At 43.7% G+C, this 17430-nt stretch overlaps 1 protein-coding gene across 4 annotated transcripts in view; it reads left to right on the forward strand.

The window, feature by feature from the left end:
* Positions 1 to 17430, forward strand: part of LOC121003990 (C-type lectin domain family 2 member B-like) — a 56472-nt gene that overhangs the window by 14831 nt on the left and 24211 nt on the right. For 2 of the 4 annotated variants that reach the window (XM_040436002.1, XM_040436004.1), the window contains 2 exons: positions 9373 to 9557; positions 15629 to 15738. In XM_040436002.1, the coding sequence (XP_040291936.1) occupies positions 9373 to 9557; positions 15629 to 15738 (295 nt within the window). Of the gene's footprint in view, positions 1 to 9369; positions 9558 to 15628; positions 15739 to 17430 lie in introns of all 4 variants that reach the window. The other 2 variants (XM_040436001.1, XM_040436003.1) reach the window with 1 other exon arrangement.

A 17430-nucleotide genomic window follows, 5' to 3' on the forward strand; every position in this document is an offset into this window, starting at 1 on the left:
TGGTCTTTGTGCCCTGAGAGAAGGAAGCCCAGGAGAGGTCCATCTTTATCACTCCTTTTGGGCTCTATGAATACGTAGTAATGTCCTTTAGCATAAAAAATGCACCTGCCACTTTCCAGCGCTTGGTTAACCAGCTGCTCAAGGAGTTTGAAGGGTTTGCCATAGCTTACCTGGATGACATTGTTCTGTTCAGTCACATCTGGGATGATCACATGACCCACCTGTCACAGGTGCTCCGGCAAATCCCAGGTCTGACAATCAAGCCTGGGAAGTGTCAGATAGCCATGGCAGAGGTACAGTACCTCAGACACCGAGTGGGTGGAGGGACACTGAGACCCGAACCAAGGAAGGTAGATGCCATTGTCGCCTGACCCACTCCCAAAACTAAAAAGCAAGTGATGTCTGTGATGAGGGTACCCCAAGTAGAGTCCCCTTTTTAAATACACACACTCTCACAGGCCTATAGGCCCCCTTTATTCTGCTTTAAAAGAGAAATATTCCCTTGCTTGGAGCTGTGTCCTAGTAATTGAAAATGACACTTCCCCTTCATAAAGATAAGGATGGGAGCCTCAAAAGCACCCCTGCCGAGGCTCATCGTAAAATACTGGATCCTGGGATAACATTAGCCAGACATTCCGACTACAGTTCCCAGCAGGGGACCAGAGAGAGATGTGAAAGCAACCTATTGAACCTTTGAGGGACTCAAACATAGTCATTTTTCATATCTCTGGTCATGGCATATTCTGCACTGGCTAAGGCCGGATTCAACCTCCTTGGACCAGTGCGATCACGGAGATATCAAACCGTATGTTCTTGTGCCCTTGGAAGGCTGAAAAGCCAGCTTTAAGCGGTTCTGGAGAACCACAAGCCCCAGCAGAGTCAAGTTTGGTCTTGTTAGACTCGTAAAATCATAAGGGTCATTAATACCTGAATGTCATAGCTGTATTTAGTGGTTCCACAGAACTATGGGCTCAGCCAGAATAAACCTTGCTGACACCTCCTCGACCCTGCCCACCCGTTCGTACCATTGGTGGGCAGAATTCTGTGAACCTCCTGTTTTAGAACTGTTGTAAGATGCTGTCAGGGTATTGTATGGGAACCCTGACTTGCCTTAACACCTGGATTTGTATCGCATTCTGAATGTCAGTGCTCAGGGTCCACTGATATTATACCAATCGGATTACACAACGGCTTCAAGGACTGAAACAGAGGAACCTAAGTATACCTTTCATCCATTATCCCTTTTTATTTTAACTGTCGTGAATTACTATTACCTTGAATTATTATTATCTAGAATAGTCATTTTTCTGTAAATGTATATATGCACTGTTTTTCCGTTTATCTTTTATTAAAAGATTGAAACATCTTATTTGCTAAGTCTTCCGTGTTCTAAGCAAAGGAATTAACGAATCCTGTCTCTGAAGAGAGTAACGTTACCATTTTGTGTGAGAAAAGTAATTTTGATTGTTGCTTGGCTGAACGATTGTGATCGGTCAGCAAGCGGTACCTGGTTCATTCCCTGCTCTGCGTGAGGGTGAGTGACCGGTAGTCGGTTTGTGTGCCGTTAAAACACGTAGAGGTAGTATACCGAATTGTATCTATAAAGGGTTAACCGTAAGTTAACCACCCCTTGTCACGTGCGGTATCCGTCTGTGTCACGAACGTACCTGTACAATGTCCTTTTTAGGGACTGCAGGGTACTATAGAAAGTTCATTCCTAACTATAGCACCCTTGCCAAACCACCCTTGCTGAAAATAGTCAATTGGACTCCAGTCTCTGCCAGCCCTTAAAAGTGCCCTTGCAAGCTCGCCAGTTTTGCAAAGCCCAGACTTTACATGCCAATTTGTGGTACAGACCGACCCCAGAGCGTATGGCTGTAAAGGTGGAATATTAATCACCAATATTTATGCAAATATCAATAATTAATATTCATAAATAGGAGGAGCGGTCTATTGATGACCCCGCCTATTTATACCTTTATATTAATAATACAATACTTTCACTATACTTTGCCTTACGCTAATCACTAAACTAGCTGCATGCGCCTTACTAAACTAACTATCGCTAATAACCACACGTTACAGATAGTTACAAATAAAACACAGTATTTATTATTACCAACAATACACTACGCACGCAATACACTAACAATACAGTGTTATAAATACAGTACTAAACTACACTACACGGTTCCCAAATTCCACACACAAACTAACTATACAATACACTTATACAAATATTAGCAGCCCACCCCACCTGGTACTATTCCTGTCCCTAAGGGAACAATGAGGGTTAACGTTGGCGCTGCAGGGGCGAATGCAGGCCACAGACACAGACGAATAACGGACAGCAATGCAAGGGTAGGATACAGAGGATACAGAAATGCAAGTGATAGGGGTACAGAGAGGGGGTGAGTATGGGCAGGTTGTGGGTAGGTAGTGGGTAGCGGTAAGGTACAAATAGTGGGGGTGATCAGGGACAATATGGGTAGGTAATCAGGGGAGTAGGGGTTTAATAATCAGGGGAATAATCAGGGGATCGTTGGTGGGATAATCAGGGGAATAGGGGTTTATCGTTGGTAGGATAGCGGTAGGGGTTATTCGATACTTAGCGTTCTTGCTCGTTCGTCTAGGGGGTGCTCGTTCGTCCAGGGGTTGATCCTCCTCCAGCGCGGGGGGGGGGGCGCTCCGCTCTCCTCAGTGCAGGGGCCGCCGGATATTTATGTCCGGCGGCCCGCACTGCGCGCGCGCCACCATCGGAGACACGTGGGCCGGCGCAGTGAGATGACGTCACTGTGCCAGACCGCGCGTCCCCGAACGAGCACATCAGGGCCGCGCCATATGCTAACAGGCGGGAGAAGCCTTTGATCTCCCGCCTGTAGCATTTTGCATTCCGGGCAGTGCGATGGTAATCGTGCTGCCGGAATGCGCATAATAGAAGGAGGGGAGGTTTCTCCCTTCCTTCTATCATGCATAATTATCTCCAGCAGCGCTGGAGATAATTAGAACAAAGGACTCCGATTATGTTGAATCTGAGTCCTTTGTAGTCATCAGGATGACCGGACCTTTGTCCGGTCATTCTGATGCAATCAACCAGATTGCATCAGTGCGAATGCTTGGGGCACATTCACACCGATGCAGCTGGTTTCAGGTATATGGGGGGTATATATATTATATTATATTATAAGGGGGCACAGCACAGATATATATATTATAAGGGGGCACAGATCATATGCATATAACAAGGGACCTATAAGGGGGCACATATTTCCCACAGGGGCCACCATGAGCCCCTGTGGGCCACTAAGGGCAGATGTGCGCAGATGCTGGGCACATCTGTGCACATCATCCTATAAAGTGGCAATTAAAGCATGCATATACAGGGAGTGCAGAATTATTAGGCAAGTTGTATTTTTGAGGATTAATTTTATTATTGAACAACAACCATGTTCTCAATGAACCCAAAAAACTCATTAATATCAAAGCTGAATATTTTTGGAAGTAGTTTTTAGTTTGTTTTTAGTTTTAGCTATTTTAGGGGGATATCTGTGTGTGCAGGTGACTATTACTGTGCATAATTATTAGGCAACTTAACAAAAAACAAATATATACCCATTTCAATTATTTATTTTTACCAGTGAAACCAATATAACATCTCAACATTCACAAATATACATTTCTGACATTCAAAAACAAAACAAAAACAAATCAGTGACCAATATAGCCACCTTTCTTTGCAAGGACACTCAAAAGCCTGCCATCCATGGATTCTGTCAGTGTTTTGATCTGTTCACCATCAACATTGCGTGCAGCAGCAACCACAGCCTCCCAGACACTGTTCAGAGAGGTGTACTGTTTTCCCTCCTTGTAAATCTCACATTTGATGATGGACCACAGGTTCTCAATGGGGTTCAGATCAGGTGAACAAGGAGGCCATGTCATTAGATTTTCTTCTTTTATACCCTTTCTTGCCAGCCACGCTGTGGAGTACTTGGACGCGTGTGATGGAGCATTGTCCTGCATGAAAATCATGTTTTTCTTGAAGGATGCAGACTTCTTCCTGTACCACTGCTTGAAGAAGGTGTCTTCCAGAAACTGGCAGTAGGACTGGGAGTTGAGCTTGACTCCATCCTCAACCCGAAAAGGCCCCACAAGCTCATCTTTGATGATACCAGCCCAAACCAGTACTCCACCTCCACCTTGCTGGCGTCTGAGTCGGACTGGAGCTCTCTGCCCTTTACCAATCCAGCCACGGGCCCATCCATCTGGCCCATCAAGACTCACTCTCATTTCATCAGTCCATAAAACCTTAGAGAAATCAGTCTTGACATATTTCTTGGCCCAGTCTTGACGTTTCAGCTTGTGTGTCTTGTTCAGTGGTGGTCGTCTTTCAGCCTTTCTTACCTTGGCCATGTCTCTGAGTATTGCACACCTTGTGCTTTTGGGCACTCCAGTGATGTTGCAGCTCTGAAATATGGCCAAACTGGTGGCAAGTGGCATCTTGGCAGCTGCACGCTTGACTTTTCTCAGTTCATGGGCAGTTATTTTGCGCCTTGGTTTTTCCACGCGCTTCTTGCGACCCTGTTGACTATTTTGAATGAAACGCTTGATTGTTCGATGATCACGCTTCAGAAGCTTTGCCATTTTAAGAGTGCTGCATTCCTCTGCAAGATATCTCACTATTTTTGACTTTTCTGAGCCTGTCAAGTCCTTCTTTTGACCCATTTTGCCAAAGGAAAGGAAGTTGCCTAATAATTATGCACACCTAATATAGGGTGTTGATGTCATTAGACCACACCCCTTCTCATTACAGAGATGCACATCACCTAATATGCTTAATTGGTAGTAGGCTTTCGAGCCTATACAGCTTGGAGTAAGACAACATGCATAAAGAGGATGATGTGGTCAAAATACTCATTTGCCTAATAATTCTGCACGCAGTGTATATCATACATGCATGCACGTGTTTGCATGCATATATGTATATATATGAATACGTCTCAACCCTTACTCAACAATGGCTTAGGTGCAGTGCTAAGTCAGGTAAATCCAGAGGGGGAGGAACATCGCATTATCTACTTGAGCAGGAAGCTGCTACCAAGGGAGGTGGCATATGCCTTGGTAGAGAAGGAATGCTTGGCCATCGTGTGGGCCTTGCAGAAACTCCAGCTTTACCTGTATGGGCGCAGATTCACAGTGGTGACTGATCACAACCCCCTCAGTTGGTTACACAGGGTGGCCGGTGATAATGGGAAATTGCTAAGATGGAGTTTGACGTTACAGCAATATGAATTCACGATTCAACACAACAAAGGGAACAATCGTAGTAATGCCGATGGCTTGTACCGCCAGGAAGAAACGGTCGAGACAGGCTTGGGATATTGCTAGATGTATCAGTAATCCCATGCTACATCTAAAAGGGGAGGTGTGGTTATAGAGGGATCCAGATATTAAAATTATTGTTAGGAGCAGGAAACCCCTCCCTCTACATTCCTGTAGGGGGTCATCACCTCTTCCATGTCCTGTCCAGAGACCGGTCAGGAGATTGTAGCAATAAAAATTATTAAGATGGAACTTACTGAGACCCCTATCATAAAGTGTGAAGATGTCAGATACCAGCATTATACAGACCAGAACCGTTAGAGGGGTCAGGAGACAGGAGAAGGCTAGTGTCCTTTCCACTGAGGTCACACATGAAACCCCTCTCTTGCAATACACATCAAAGAAATACGTGGACAAATCCATATTTGAGCCACGTGCTTCCTCCTTAGAACTCAGACCATTTGTATGCTTCCATGGTATTAACATCAAATAGATCCCAGCTCAGTAACAGGGAGCTATTAGATAACTCCAGCTATCCTACCATTACCTCCGCCATGTTTGGTACGCACGTGTGCGAGACATTCGGAAGGAGTGGATGGAGGTAATATGAAATTGTTATGGTGAATACTCGAAAAGATACTTCAATACAAAGAGCTTGAGGCAGACTTGCTTTCCAGCTAGTGGTTGTAAAAACTGTCATAAAAGGTCATTCCCATACTCCCTGGCCTCCTCTTACATCACAGGTAGGGGGGTTATGGGTGGAAGATACCGACCCTTTTTAACACATGCACAGAGAGAAGCAAACTGTCATTGACTTCAAGGATGGAAGATTTCTCCTCAGGCTATACTCACTAAGCCACTTTCCTTACCAATAACCACTCTGACATCTTCTTGCTTGGTAAAATGACCATTACGGCCAACTTTATTGTACACACAAATAACATAATAACAATAATCACTTTAATATATCCTTCCACATTATGAACCACTGTACCGTAACAAGGATCCTTAAGGGCAACCCAAACAAGCGGTATCTTCCGTAACCATCTCTCCTTATACTTCAAAATTACCCTTGGCCGCACTCACCGACCCAAGGGCACCAAATCCTTGAAGTATCCAAGTATCTCCTCCTGTAGACCTTTTAGCCCAAACAGGAGCCCCATCCTCGGCATTGACAAACCACATGAGATACAGGCTCCAACATGTCCTGCATCTCTTAAACCATTGTATTGCTCCCCCAGGATCTCATATCAATCAGCCCAAAGTCCGCCACCACGCTTACCCCAATCAACCAAAATAAGGGCGGGAGGGCGGGAAACACTCTGCCTTGCACTGACGCCTGCATACCAAACCACTCCCCCAGACCCTATATACTGCCCGCGAAACCTCACTCCTCCCCCCAACCAACTTTCAAACCTTAACTCCTTCCTAGCCTGAAGACTTCCACCAAAGTCAAAGCGCACTCCGCTATGTCTGCGCCTCGCTCCATTGCTGTTATTCTTTGCCGATCACGAGTTTGATGAACTGACCGATATTTCTGCTTCCCCAGGCAACTGGACTTAACCGTCACATAACGTATTAAGTTTTGTTTTTATCCCTTTTATTTTCCAAACTGTTATTTTGCACTGTATGTATATGTCTGTGTATTTTATGTTATATTTTCTATGATAACCCCATTGTTTGTACGCACTGTCCTTTTTTTATATTAAAACTTCACTTTAATAAGAGCCTTCTTGTGTTCTAACGATTCCATGACCTTAGAAGCGTTACCTAGATTAATTTATTAACCCTGTGAATGCTAGCAGTTGTAGAGAGTACTTAGGTGTTATTTCATGTGTCTCGTCGACCTGATCTGACGAAGTGCTGACAGAGGGAGGTCCAGTGTGACCCTGCAGGCTCCCCTCCTGAATCTAAGTCCCTAATCTTGACAGACGGTAAAAATACACCTTGTGATAAATGAAAGAACCAACTGGTCCTACCTCATCGAGGGTTTTTAATGGCGTCGTTGTGATGTTCTCCTTGTGGCCCCTCACATTAGTTATGTCTTCCTAGTGGTCCCTTACAGTAGTTAAGTTCTCCTTGTTTCCCCCCTCACAGTAGTTGTGTCCTCCTTCTTCCCCCCTCACAATCATAAACCCACATTTTGCCCATAGTGTCCCCTCCAGCTCCATTAATAAAGTTTAAAAAAAACCCACAAATACGTGTTTCCATGATCTGATCACTTCCAACAGCAGCAGCACGTATAAAGGCAAGTTGTTTACTGTGTAAACAAAAGAGAGAGGGCGCACCATAGGGTAAAAACGTTTGGAAATTCAGATTAAATCCCAATTTGGGAGGCTCACCTTGCAGGGTTGCGCAATTATAGGCACAACGCTAATGTAGGCATGTGGGAGATGATTTAATCCCCAATATGAAGGTTGGTATGCAGCCACGGATGTAGATGTCCTCGGATAAGCGTGCCTAGGCCCACACGGAGGATTAAAATGACAGGAAGAAAAGGAACATCTCTCGGCGCAAGGAACCAACCAGAGGTAGACGGTGAATCTTCAAGAGTTTTATTGCAATCACAACGCGTTTCGGGGAAAGGGTCCCCTTCATCAGGTGAAGAAAATTGCATAGCAATATGCAATTTTCTTCACCTGATGAAGGGGACCCTTTCCCCGAAACGCGTTGTGATTGCAATAAAACTCTTGAAGATTCACCGTCTACCTCTAGTTGGTTCCTTGCGCCGAGAGATGTTCCTTTTCTTCCTGTCAACAGCAGCAGCACGGCGCGGTCACACACACATCGCACTGCTGGCTGTGTAGGAGGAGGCTGGTTCCCGGGTTTGCACCGCTCCTCCCACACAGGTCAGTGTTAATCATTGAAGTGCCCAGGGTCACCCTCAACCCTCTGTGCCCAGGGCATGTAGCTCATTTGCACCACTCCCCCCCCCCCGCCCCGCCATCCCTGCTACAACCCAGACATTGGTACAGTTTCTGGGAGTCACAGCTCTCCAAAAAACACTGATGGATGAGCCATCAATATCTGACCCCTTGAAAACTTTTTTAACATAATACACGATAGTCCTCCTGCAGCTACAGTAAGTAATATTTCAAGTAAATAACTTTTAGGTAACTTCTAACAGTCTTTATAATTTCTATAAATAATATCTGCTGCAGAACATCTTTTTTGAAGAGTAAGGAGAGTTTCCTGTCCATCACTGGTGTGCTCCTATAAAATATCCTCCTGCTTTTAAAAAAGATCTGCAGCATCTGAGCACTATAATATGTTCTGCAGCAGCTGGGGCACAGCACTGTATAAAGAGCAGGACTCCTCCAGGAAAAGATGAGCGGCACCAATATTAATTAAGATACAATATATTTCTTTATTTCAGCAGGTGAGAAAATATGCCTTTTATTCTTCCTTTCTTATAGGTCGGGGTGTTGCCAATATATTTATATGTACAGGTTATGTGCATCTGTTTTTCTTTTTTGACATTATCACGGATTTGTATTTGTTATTTTTTGTGTTTTTTATGTTTTTAAATATTTTGTTAAACCTTTTTTTTTGTAAAGTCTCACTAGGGGACTTAACATGTTTATTGCACTGTATTATGCCTGTCAGCGAGATGCCCGCAGGCTTTCTATTAGGTCCTGCTTCTGGTCTAATTCATCAGAGTTAGGCCACATGTACACGACCGTTGTGTGTTTTGCGGTCCGCAAATTGCGGATCCACAAAACACAGATGGCGTCTGTGTGCGTTCTGCAATTTGCGGAATGCCACGGACAGCCATTAATATAACTGCCTATTCTTGTTCACAAAACGGACAAGAATAGGACAGGTTATATTTTTTTAGCAGACCACGGAACGGAGCAAAGGATGCGGACAGCACACGGGTGAATGGGTCCGCATCCAAGCCGCAAAAACTGCGGCTCGGATGCGGACCAAAACAACGGTCGTTTGCATGAAGCCTTAATTGACAAAAAAGTGTCCATAGAGTGTTACATTCTCCAGAAAGTGATGACGTATCTGTCGGCCCCCACTAAATGGTGTTATTCTAAACAGATTATGAACGGATAACTATTACAAATGAAGCCAGGAACCAGAACCCCGTCCCATGTGAAGATGACTGGATCTGGTACCAGGGAAAGTGCTACTACTTCTCTAAAGAATCTGATACATGGAACAACAGCCAGAAATTCTGTATCTCACATAATGCATCCCTGGCGCTTATAGATAATCAGGAGGAACTGGTGAGTAACTGAAAGCGAATGTATAGAACACAGAGATTAGTGAAGTAAATAGGTTTTCAATAGATAACCAATTCCAGAATGACACTTACCTTCAAAACTGGCAGGCCTTCCCATAGGATGCCTCCTGCCCCTCCCCGTGGGCACATCCCCGGGCAAACACCCTTGTAGTAAATATATATCCTTGCAATGACTAAGAAACAACAAGATATTAAATAGATATGTAAGGACCCTGTACAACTACATAGAACAACTTTGCAGATATAAAATTTAATAAAATAAATAATATAATATATAAAACAATATATACAAAATAGTGAATACAATAACAGAATCAAATAATATATCCAAACCTAAGGACCTCAAGATGGACCTCCCACAGTGAAAACACCCACCATATACTAATATATGGTTTTATACAACGAATCTTCAACGATAAAGACCTCCTAACACTTTTTATTATATTTTTTTATATTTTACATAATCTCTTTCCCCCTACACCACTTCGGTCCTTTTGCGTATACACATATATATATATATATATACACTGCTCAAAAAAATAAAGGGAACACTTAAACAACACAATGTAACTCCAAGTCAATCACACTTCTGTGAAATCAAACTGTCCACTTAGGAAGCAACACTGAGTGACAATCAATTTCACATGCTGTTGTGCAAATGGGATAGACAACAGGTGGAAATTATAGGCAATTAGCAAGACACCCCCAATAAAGGAGTGGTTCTGCAGGTGGTGACCACAGACCACTTCTCAGTTCCTATGCTTCCTGGCTAATGTTTTGGTCACTTTTGAATGCTGGCGGTGCTTTCACTCTAGTGGTAGCATGAGACGGAGTCTACAACCCACACAAGTGGCTCAGGTAGTGCAGCTTATCCAGGATGGCACATCAATGCGAGCTGTGGCAAGAAGGTTTGCTGTGTCTGTCAGCGTAGTGTCCAGAGCATGGAGGCGCTACCAGGAGACAGGCCAGTACATCAGGAGATGTAGAGGAGGCCGTAGGAGGGCAACAACCCAGCAGCAGGACCGCTACCTCCGCCTTTGTGCAAGGAGGAACAGGAGGAGCACTGCCAGAGCCCTGCAAAATGACCTCCAGCAGGCCACAAATGTGCATGTGTCTGCTCAAACGGTCAGAAACAGACTCCATGAGGGTGATATGAGGGCCCGACGTCCACAGGTGGGAGTTGTGCTTACAGCCCAACACCGTGCAGGACGTTTGGCATTTGCCAGAGAACACCAAGATTGGCAAATTTGCCACTGGCGCCCTGTGCTCTTCACAGATGAAAGCAGGTTCACACTTAGCACATGTGACAGATGTGACAGAGTCTGGAGACGCAGTGGAGAACGTTCTGCTGCCTGCAACATCCTCCAGCATGACCGGTTTGGCATTGGGTCAGTAATGGTGTGGGGTGGCATTTCTTTGGAGGGCCGCACAGCCCTCCATGTGCTCGCCAGAGGTAGCCTGACTGCCATTAGGTACCGAGATGAGATCCTCAGACCCCTTGTGAGACCATATGCTGGTGCGGTTGGCCCTGGGTTCCTCCTAATGCAAGACAATGCTAGACCTCATGTGGCTGGAGTGTGTCAGCAGTTCCTGCAAGACGAAGGCATTGATGCTATGGACTGGCCCGCCCGTTCCCCAGACCTGAATCCAATTGAGCACATCCGGGACATCATGTCTCGCTCTATCCACCAACGTCACGTTGCACCACAGACTGTCCAGGAGTTGGCAGATGCTTTAGTCCAGGTCTGGGAGGAGATCCCTCAGGAGACCGTCCGCCACCTCATCAGGAGCATGCACAGGCGTTGTAGGGAGGTCATACAGGCACGTGGAGGCCACACACACTACTGAGCCTCATTTTGACTTGTTTTAAGGACATTACATCAAAGTTGGATCAGCCTGTAGTGTGTTTTTCCACTTTAATTTTGAGTGTGACTCCAAATCCAGACCTCCATGGGTTGAAAAATTTGATTTCCATTTTTTTATTTTTGTGTGATTTTGTTGTCAGCACATTCAACTATGTAAAGAACAAAGTATTTCAGAAGAATATTTAATTAACTCAGATCTAGGATGTGTTATTTTTGTGTTCCCTTTATTTTTTTGAGCAGTGTATATATACATATCCGCATACGTTGTTCTTACCACAACAAAACCTTTCCTAACAAGACGCACCAAGACCGCAACCCTAACTTAATCCTCATTACATATAGAGGATGGCAGATATATGTGTATATATGCAAAAACAAATGATACCATAACAAAAGCACTCATAATTAAAAATACCCAACTCTCTAATAAAACGCACCAGAACCGCACCTCTGACACAATTCCCACCTCACCAACAAAAGGGGTGCATATATATATATATTTTTATATATTTTTTTATATATTTTTTTTATATTTTTATGAAGTCTTCCCAGCACTCGGATCCAAGTATATCCACATCCAACAATCACATGACCGCACCTTGAATACACACAACCGCACCACCATACGAAAATTATAATGATCACCCAATTAAGACACCTATTCTCTCACCACGCAGAACATTAACAGGATCAACCCCTCACGCCACCCACTTAAAACCTATAACCAAGAATCACAATGGATTTATAATCAGAAATAAACATTATTTCTTATAATGTTTTTTACAATTTATGCACTATTCTCACTTTCCACCGCCCAAGTCCCTTCATACACACAGACGTATATATACATACGTATAAAAAACTAACCTTACCACAAATAACTACTCCTACCACAGTGAAGTCTTTCCCAATAAAACGCATCAAAACCGCGACTTTAACTCAATCCTCATCTCATGCAGATGAGTGTGTATATACACACACATATGCAAAACTAACTATACTATAACAAGAGCGTCCACAAATGAAACATACACCTTTCTAATGAAACGCACTGGAACCGCACTCAATCCCCACCTAATCAACATCTAGGGATGTAACATGCGAGGCTGTCCCAGCACAAGAATCTAAGCCCATTTGTATTTAACAATCACATGATCGCACCCTGAACTCACATATCCTTCGGCTAGCATGATCGAATCATCGGACTACATCATCACACAAACACCATAATGATTATCTAATTAAGACATCACCTCCCCCACTGCGCAGATCTTCCCCAAGACTAATTCCCTAGAACCGCGTCATTTGAACATTGTTTAAACACCACTTAAGACAAATTCGACAAATGGGATCGCAACATCACAGCCACGCCCCCTATTTCTCCATAATTGGGAACGCCCCATCTGTCCTTTATAACCCAGGAAAACTCACTATGCTGCAGGCCACTCAAGAAGAAACAGCTCGTTTCGAAACGTGTATGGTTCCCCCTGCAGCAGCACACGGACCACTAATCCTCTAATAAGTACCAGACACCCACCCCTGGACCCAAGGATCCGCCGAGATAGAATTACCCTACCATCTCCATACAGGCTGGAACGGGAATATTTGCTCCTTTTTTTCAAACCACCCATCTCCCGCCCTCGTGGGACGCCACGAGCGGACTCGGTGAGTACAGAGGGCCTTTTTCACCCACCTACTGCGCAACGGAACACCGCAACCATGGCAATGTTTTAACATAATGGGTAAGGCTACAATGTGTTTTTCTATGTAACTGATTGCATTCACATCGTTGAAAATACCATACCAAATGTTACTTAGTATCGTGACTGCACAAAGAAGGATCCGTACTGTCTAACAACAAACACACAGTGCAAAGAACACGATCCCTGAAATCACACTGCAGCCATAGACAATATACTTACCCATAAGCAGAAGGGTTCTTTGCCAAACCTCAGACACTGCTCCCAAGCAGACAAACAGGAGGAAATGAAAGCATCGATGCAGGCAACACTATAGATTCCAACAACTGCACGTACAAACTTTCTACTCTAAGATAGGACTTTTCAGAGACACTTGGATTACCCAATTCTGGATCCAACCTTGAACATTGAATCTACCACTCTTGAATATATTTTAGTTTTTTACTTTTATTCTTATTTTTATTTTTATCCTTATTGCTCCACATCCATTCCCAATACTTTTTTTTATATATCCTTATATATTTTTATATCTCATCATAATAAATATCTATTTTTAAGTATACTGTCATACATTGGTATTTATTCACACCCATATTGTATTTACCCATATTGTACAAATACCAAACCCCAGGTAAACTGAGTGCCCTCCACTTTGACCTTACTCCATAATATTATTTACATTTGCGGCAGCGGGGCGATTCGCATAGAGTGAGCACCACACCACTGTATTCTAGACAGGTGCAGCCACTTATACCCTATACATCCAAATAGGTTTTCTAGTTATCGTAGGTTAATGAAGCTCAATCACTGTATAGTAGACACACGGGGGGAATTTACTAACGGGTTTAAATCAGTTTCCCGGTGTATAAAAGCAAAAAAGTTTGATGCATGCCACATTTGTGGAAAAAAATTGCAACGTTTTATTGACTTGTGCTTCCCTTGCTACTTTTGAAAAGTGATGGTGTTTAAAGAGGCCCTGTCCCCTCTCCTGACAGGCCTGTTTTAATATATGCATGCATTCCCCATGTAATAACTGTTCTGGAGCCTCTATTCCTATGGATGTATGTTGTACCATTCCTCTATTATTTCTACTAGAAGCTATGAATGGATTGCTAGCAGTCTGCAGTAAGGGTAAAGAGGGGGGGGGGGGGACCGGTTGGGGGTGTGTCCCTGCACAAACTCACTCTATCCAGTTAGTGCTGTCATTGTCACTGTGCAGGGCCCCCCCCCCCCAACCGGTTACCCCCCCCTCTGTACCCTTACTTAAGACTAATAGCAATTCATTCATAACTTTTAGTAGAAATAATAAAGGAATGGCACAACACACACAACATAGAGCTATAAGACTAGATGCTTCAGAACTGTTATTACATGGGGAATGCATGAAGCTATTAAAACGGGCAGGTCAGGAGTGGTGACAGGTCCTCCTTAATGGGATGGATATGGCCTCTCACAAATGACACATTTACCATAAATTATTTTGGCACATATCTACTGTACTCCTGTAGATTTGTTTGTTCATTTGCTAAAAAAGCTAAATCATGCCGACTTTATTAAGACACCTGCAGTGGCTGCCAGAGGCCTAACAAAGCCCCCCCCCCAGGACTCCAGGACCGCTATGGCTGTATGCCTTTGAGGTCATGGTGAAGGTGCAGCGTAATAGAATGGCTTTAAGTTAGTTACAGTCAGGCAATACATGTTTGATATACTGACTATACCAAAGCATGTTAAAAGTGGTTAAATGATAGCTGTGTGGAATTATTAAAAATAATTAAATAAAGTTTAACCCCTTCATGCACCTTGGGGTAACTATAAACCTGAGGGGCATGAGGAGTGTATGTAGCAGGCTCATGGGCTGTGACTGCCCCATATATTGCGAGTATCAGCTGTATTAACCTACTTTCACATCTGTGTTTTGCTTTACGGTTTTGAGATCCTTCACAGGATCTCAAAACCGCAGCAAAAGACTTCAGTTTTCTCCCTATTTATTTTCACTGATTGAACTTGAGCATAGTACACCAGAATGCTCTCCATTCTGTTTCGTTGCGTTCCCATGCCGCACACAAAAACACTGCAAGCAAGCGTTTTTGTGTGCGTCCTGGGACACTGAGCAAGACTGATCCAGCATGAAACACAACGTAAGTCAATTGTGCCTGATCCGTTTTTTCGGACAATAATCCGTCACCCATTGACGTACAGTAGTTTTAGTGCTGGATCTGTATTGTTCATTTTGGAAATAATACAACCAGATCTGTTCTGAACCGATGTAAACTTTTGTATTATTGACCGGATGGGATTTTTGCTGATCCCCTGACAGTTAAAGCAAAAACGCAGATGTGAAGGTAGCCTCACACAGCTAACACCTGTCCATACAGTAGAAGCCAGAACTGGACACAACTCTGACCTTGGTCCTGAAGGGGATTTTGGAACTAGTTTATGTTGACATAAAATTAAGTGTAATAACTAAGATCTGTTTTTTATTATTACAGAATTTTTTGCTCTGGGTTAAGGGTTTAGACAATTACTGGATCGGTCTGAGAAATACAGATGATAATAAAGCCTGGATTTGGACCAATGGAACATTATACAACGAACGCCTGTAAGTCACCTTATTAAAGTGTATATATCCACTCTATTACTACTATTACATCTATAGCAAGTTCTCAGAACATGAAGTCTTAGCAGCAAGGAACTCCGGTGGGTGAACAGCCTTTCGGAACCCCTCCTGCCGCTATTGCACACGTGGCCCCGGACTACCGCTCCGGCCCCATTGACTATAATGGGGGTGGGGCGGAGTTCCCATGTCATACTTTCATTCCGTCCGCCTCTCGGCATTTGCTGCCGTGCTGCCGCCGGAACTCCGCCCTCCCCCATTATAGTCAATGGGGCCGGAGCGGTAGTCCGGGGGCACGGGGGCACGCGTGCACTAGCGGCAGGACGGATCCGACAGGCTGACAGGCTGTTGTACAAAAAAGAAAAGAACACTAATTGTTGATCTCCCTAATGACAAAGCGTACCCACCAAGGACACTTAGCTAACCAGGGCATTTTTTTTTTACCTTGAGCTACTCTCTCGTCCTTTTGGAAAGAGATCTAACGTGTATGTCTTCTTCAGAAGCATTATATTTGTACATCCAGTACTCTTGTCCTTTATGGAAGGGAACCAGCTTGCACATCTTATTTCCGATGGGGTATTACATGTAGGTCTCTCTCTCATTCACCAAAATGAATCACAAATTTTTTTAGGTTTATTAGAATCTGAATTTTCTGGGAAATTCATGACAAATAATCAATCGGTAGAATCAAATTGCTCCTATCTAAAACAGAAGCTTCTAGTCTACCTTTTGTCACTACCACAGTCCCTGGCTATGTATACATGCCCTAAATGTTGTTGCCCATCACCATGCCTATCTGACTTGTCAGCCCTTTCGCTACCAGCACCATACATGTATGGTGCTGGAACGATGGGCAAACATGGTGCCCACTCGCACGTGCCGCAGAGACCCGTGGCTAACAACCGTGACAGGCAGTAATGACGATTGCGGTAATTAAAGCCTTTAGATGCCGTGATCAAGTGAGATCACGACATCTAAAGTGTGAAAAACCTGGAAGCTCGCGCTTTCGGGCTTCTTACCGTCATCCTCTAATTGATTTTAATACCCTGGGTCTCGCTGAATAGACCCAGGGCATTAAAGCTGCAATTCTTATTTTGGACAGCAGATGACAGGCCAACATAAGAAATTAACAATGCTAACATTTAAATGGATGTAAAAAAAATCCATGAATGTTCAGAATTTAAATATGAGCTTCAAAATCATAACAAAAAAGTAAAAACCGGTTTAAAATATATAAAAAAATATATAAAAGTCTAAATCACTCCCCTTTCCATAGAATAAAAAAATAAATACATAAATAACAAAAAATATAAACATAATGGGTATCACCACCACCATAGTACATAAGGCCGAAAAAAGACATTTGTCCATCCAGTTCGGCCTGTCATCCTGCAAGTTGATCCAGAGGAAGGCAAAAAAAAACCTGTGAGGTAGAAGCCAATTTTACTCACTTTAGGGGAATAAAAAATTCCTTCCGGACTCCGATCAGGCTTCAGAATAACTCCCTGGATCACCGACCCCTCTCTAGTAGCTATAGCCTGTAATATTATTACACTCCAGAAATACATCCAGGCCCCTCTTGAATTCCTTTATTGTACTCCCCATCACCACCTCCTCAGGCAGAGAGTTCCATAGTCTCACTGCTCTTACCGTAAAGAATCCTCTTCTATGTTTGTG

The sequence above is a fragment of the Bufo bufo genome, chromosome 6 (genome assembly GCF_905171765.1).
Source record: "Bufo bufo chromosome 6, aBufBuf1.1, whole genome shotgun sequence".
NCBI classification, from domain to species: domain Eukaryota; kingdom Metazoa; phylum Chordata; class Amphibia; order Anura; family Bufonidae; genus Bufo; species Bufo bufo.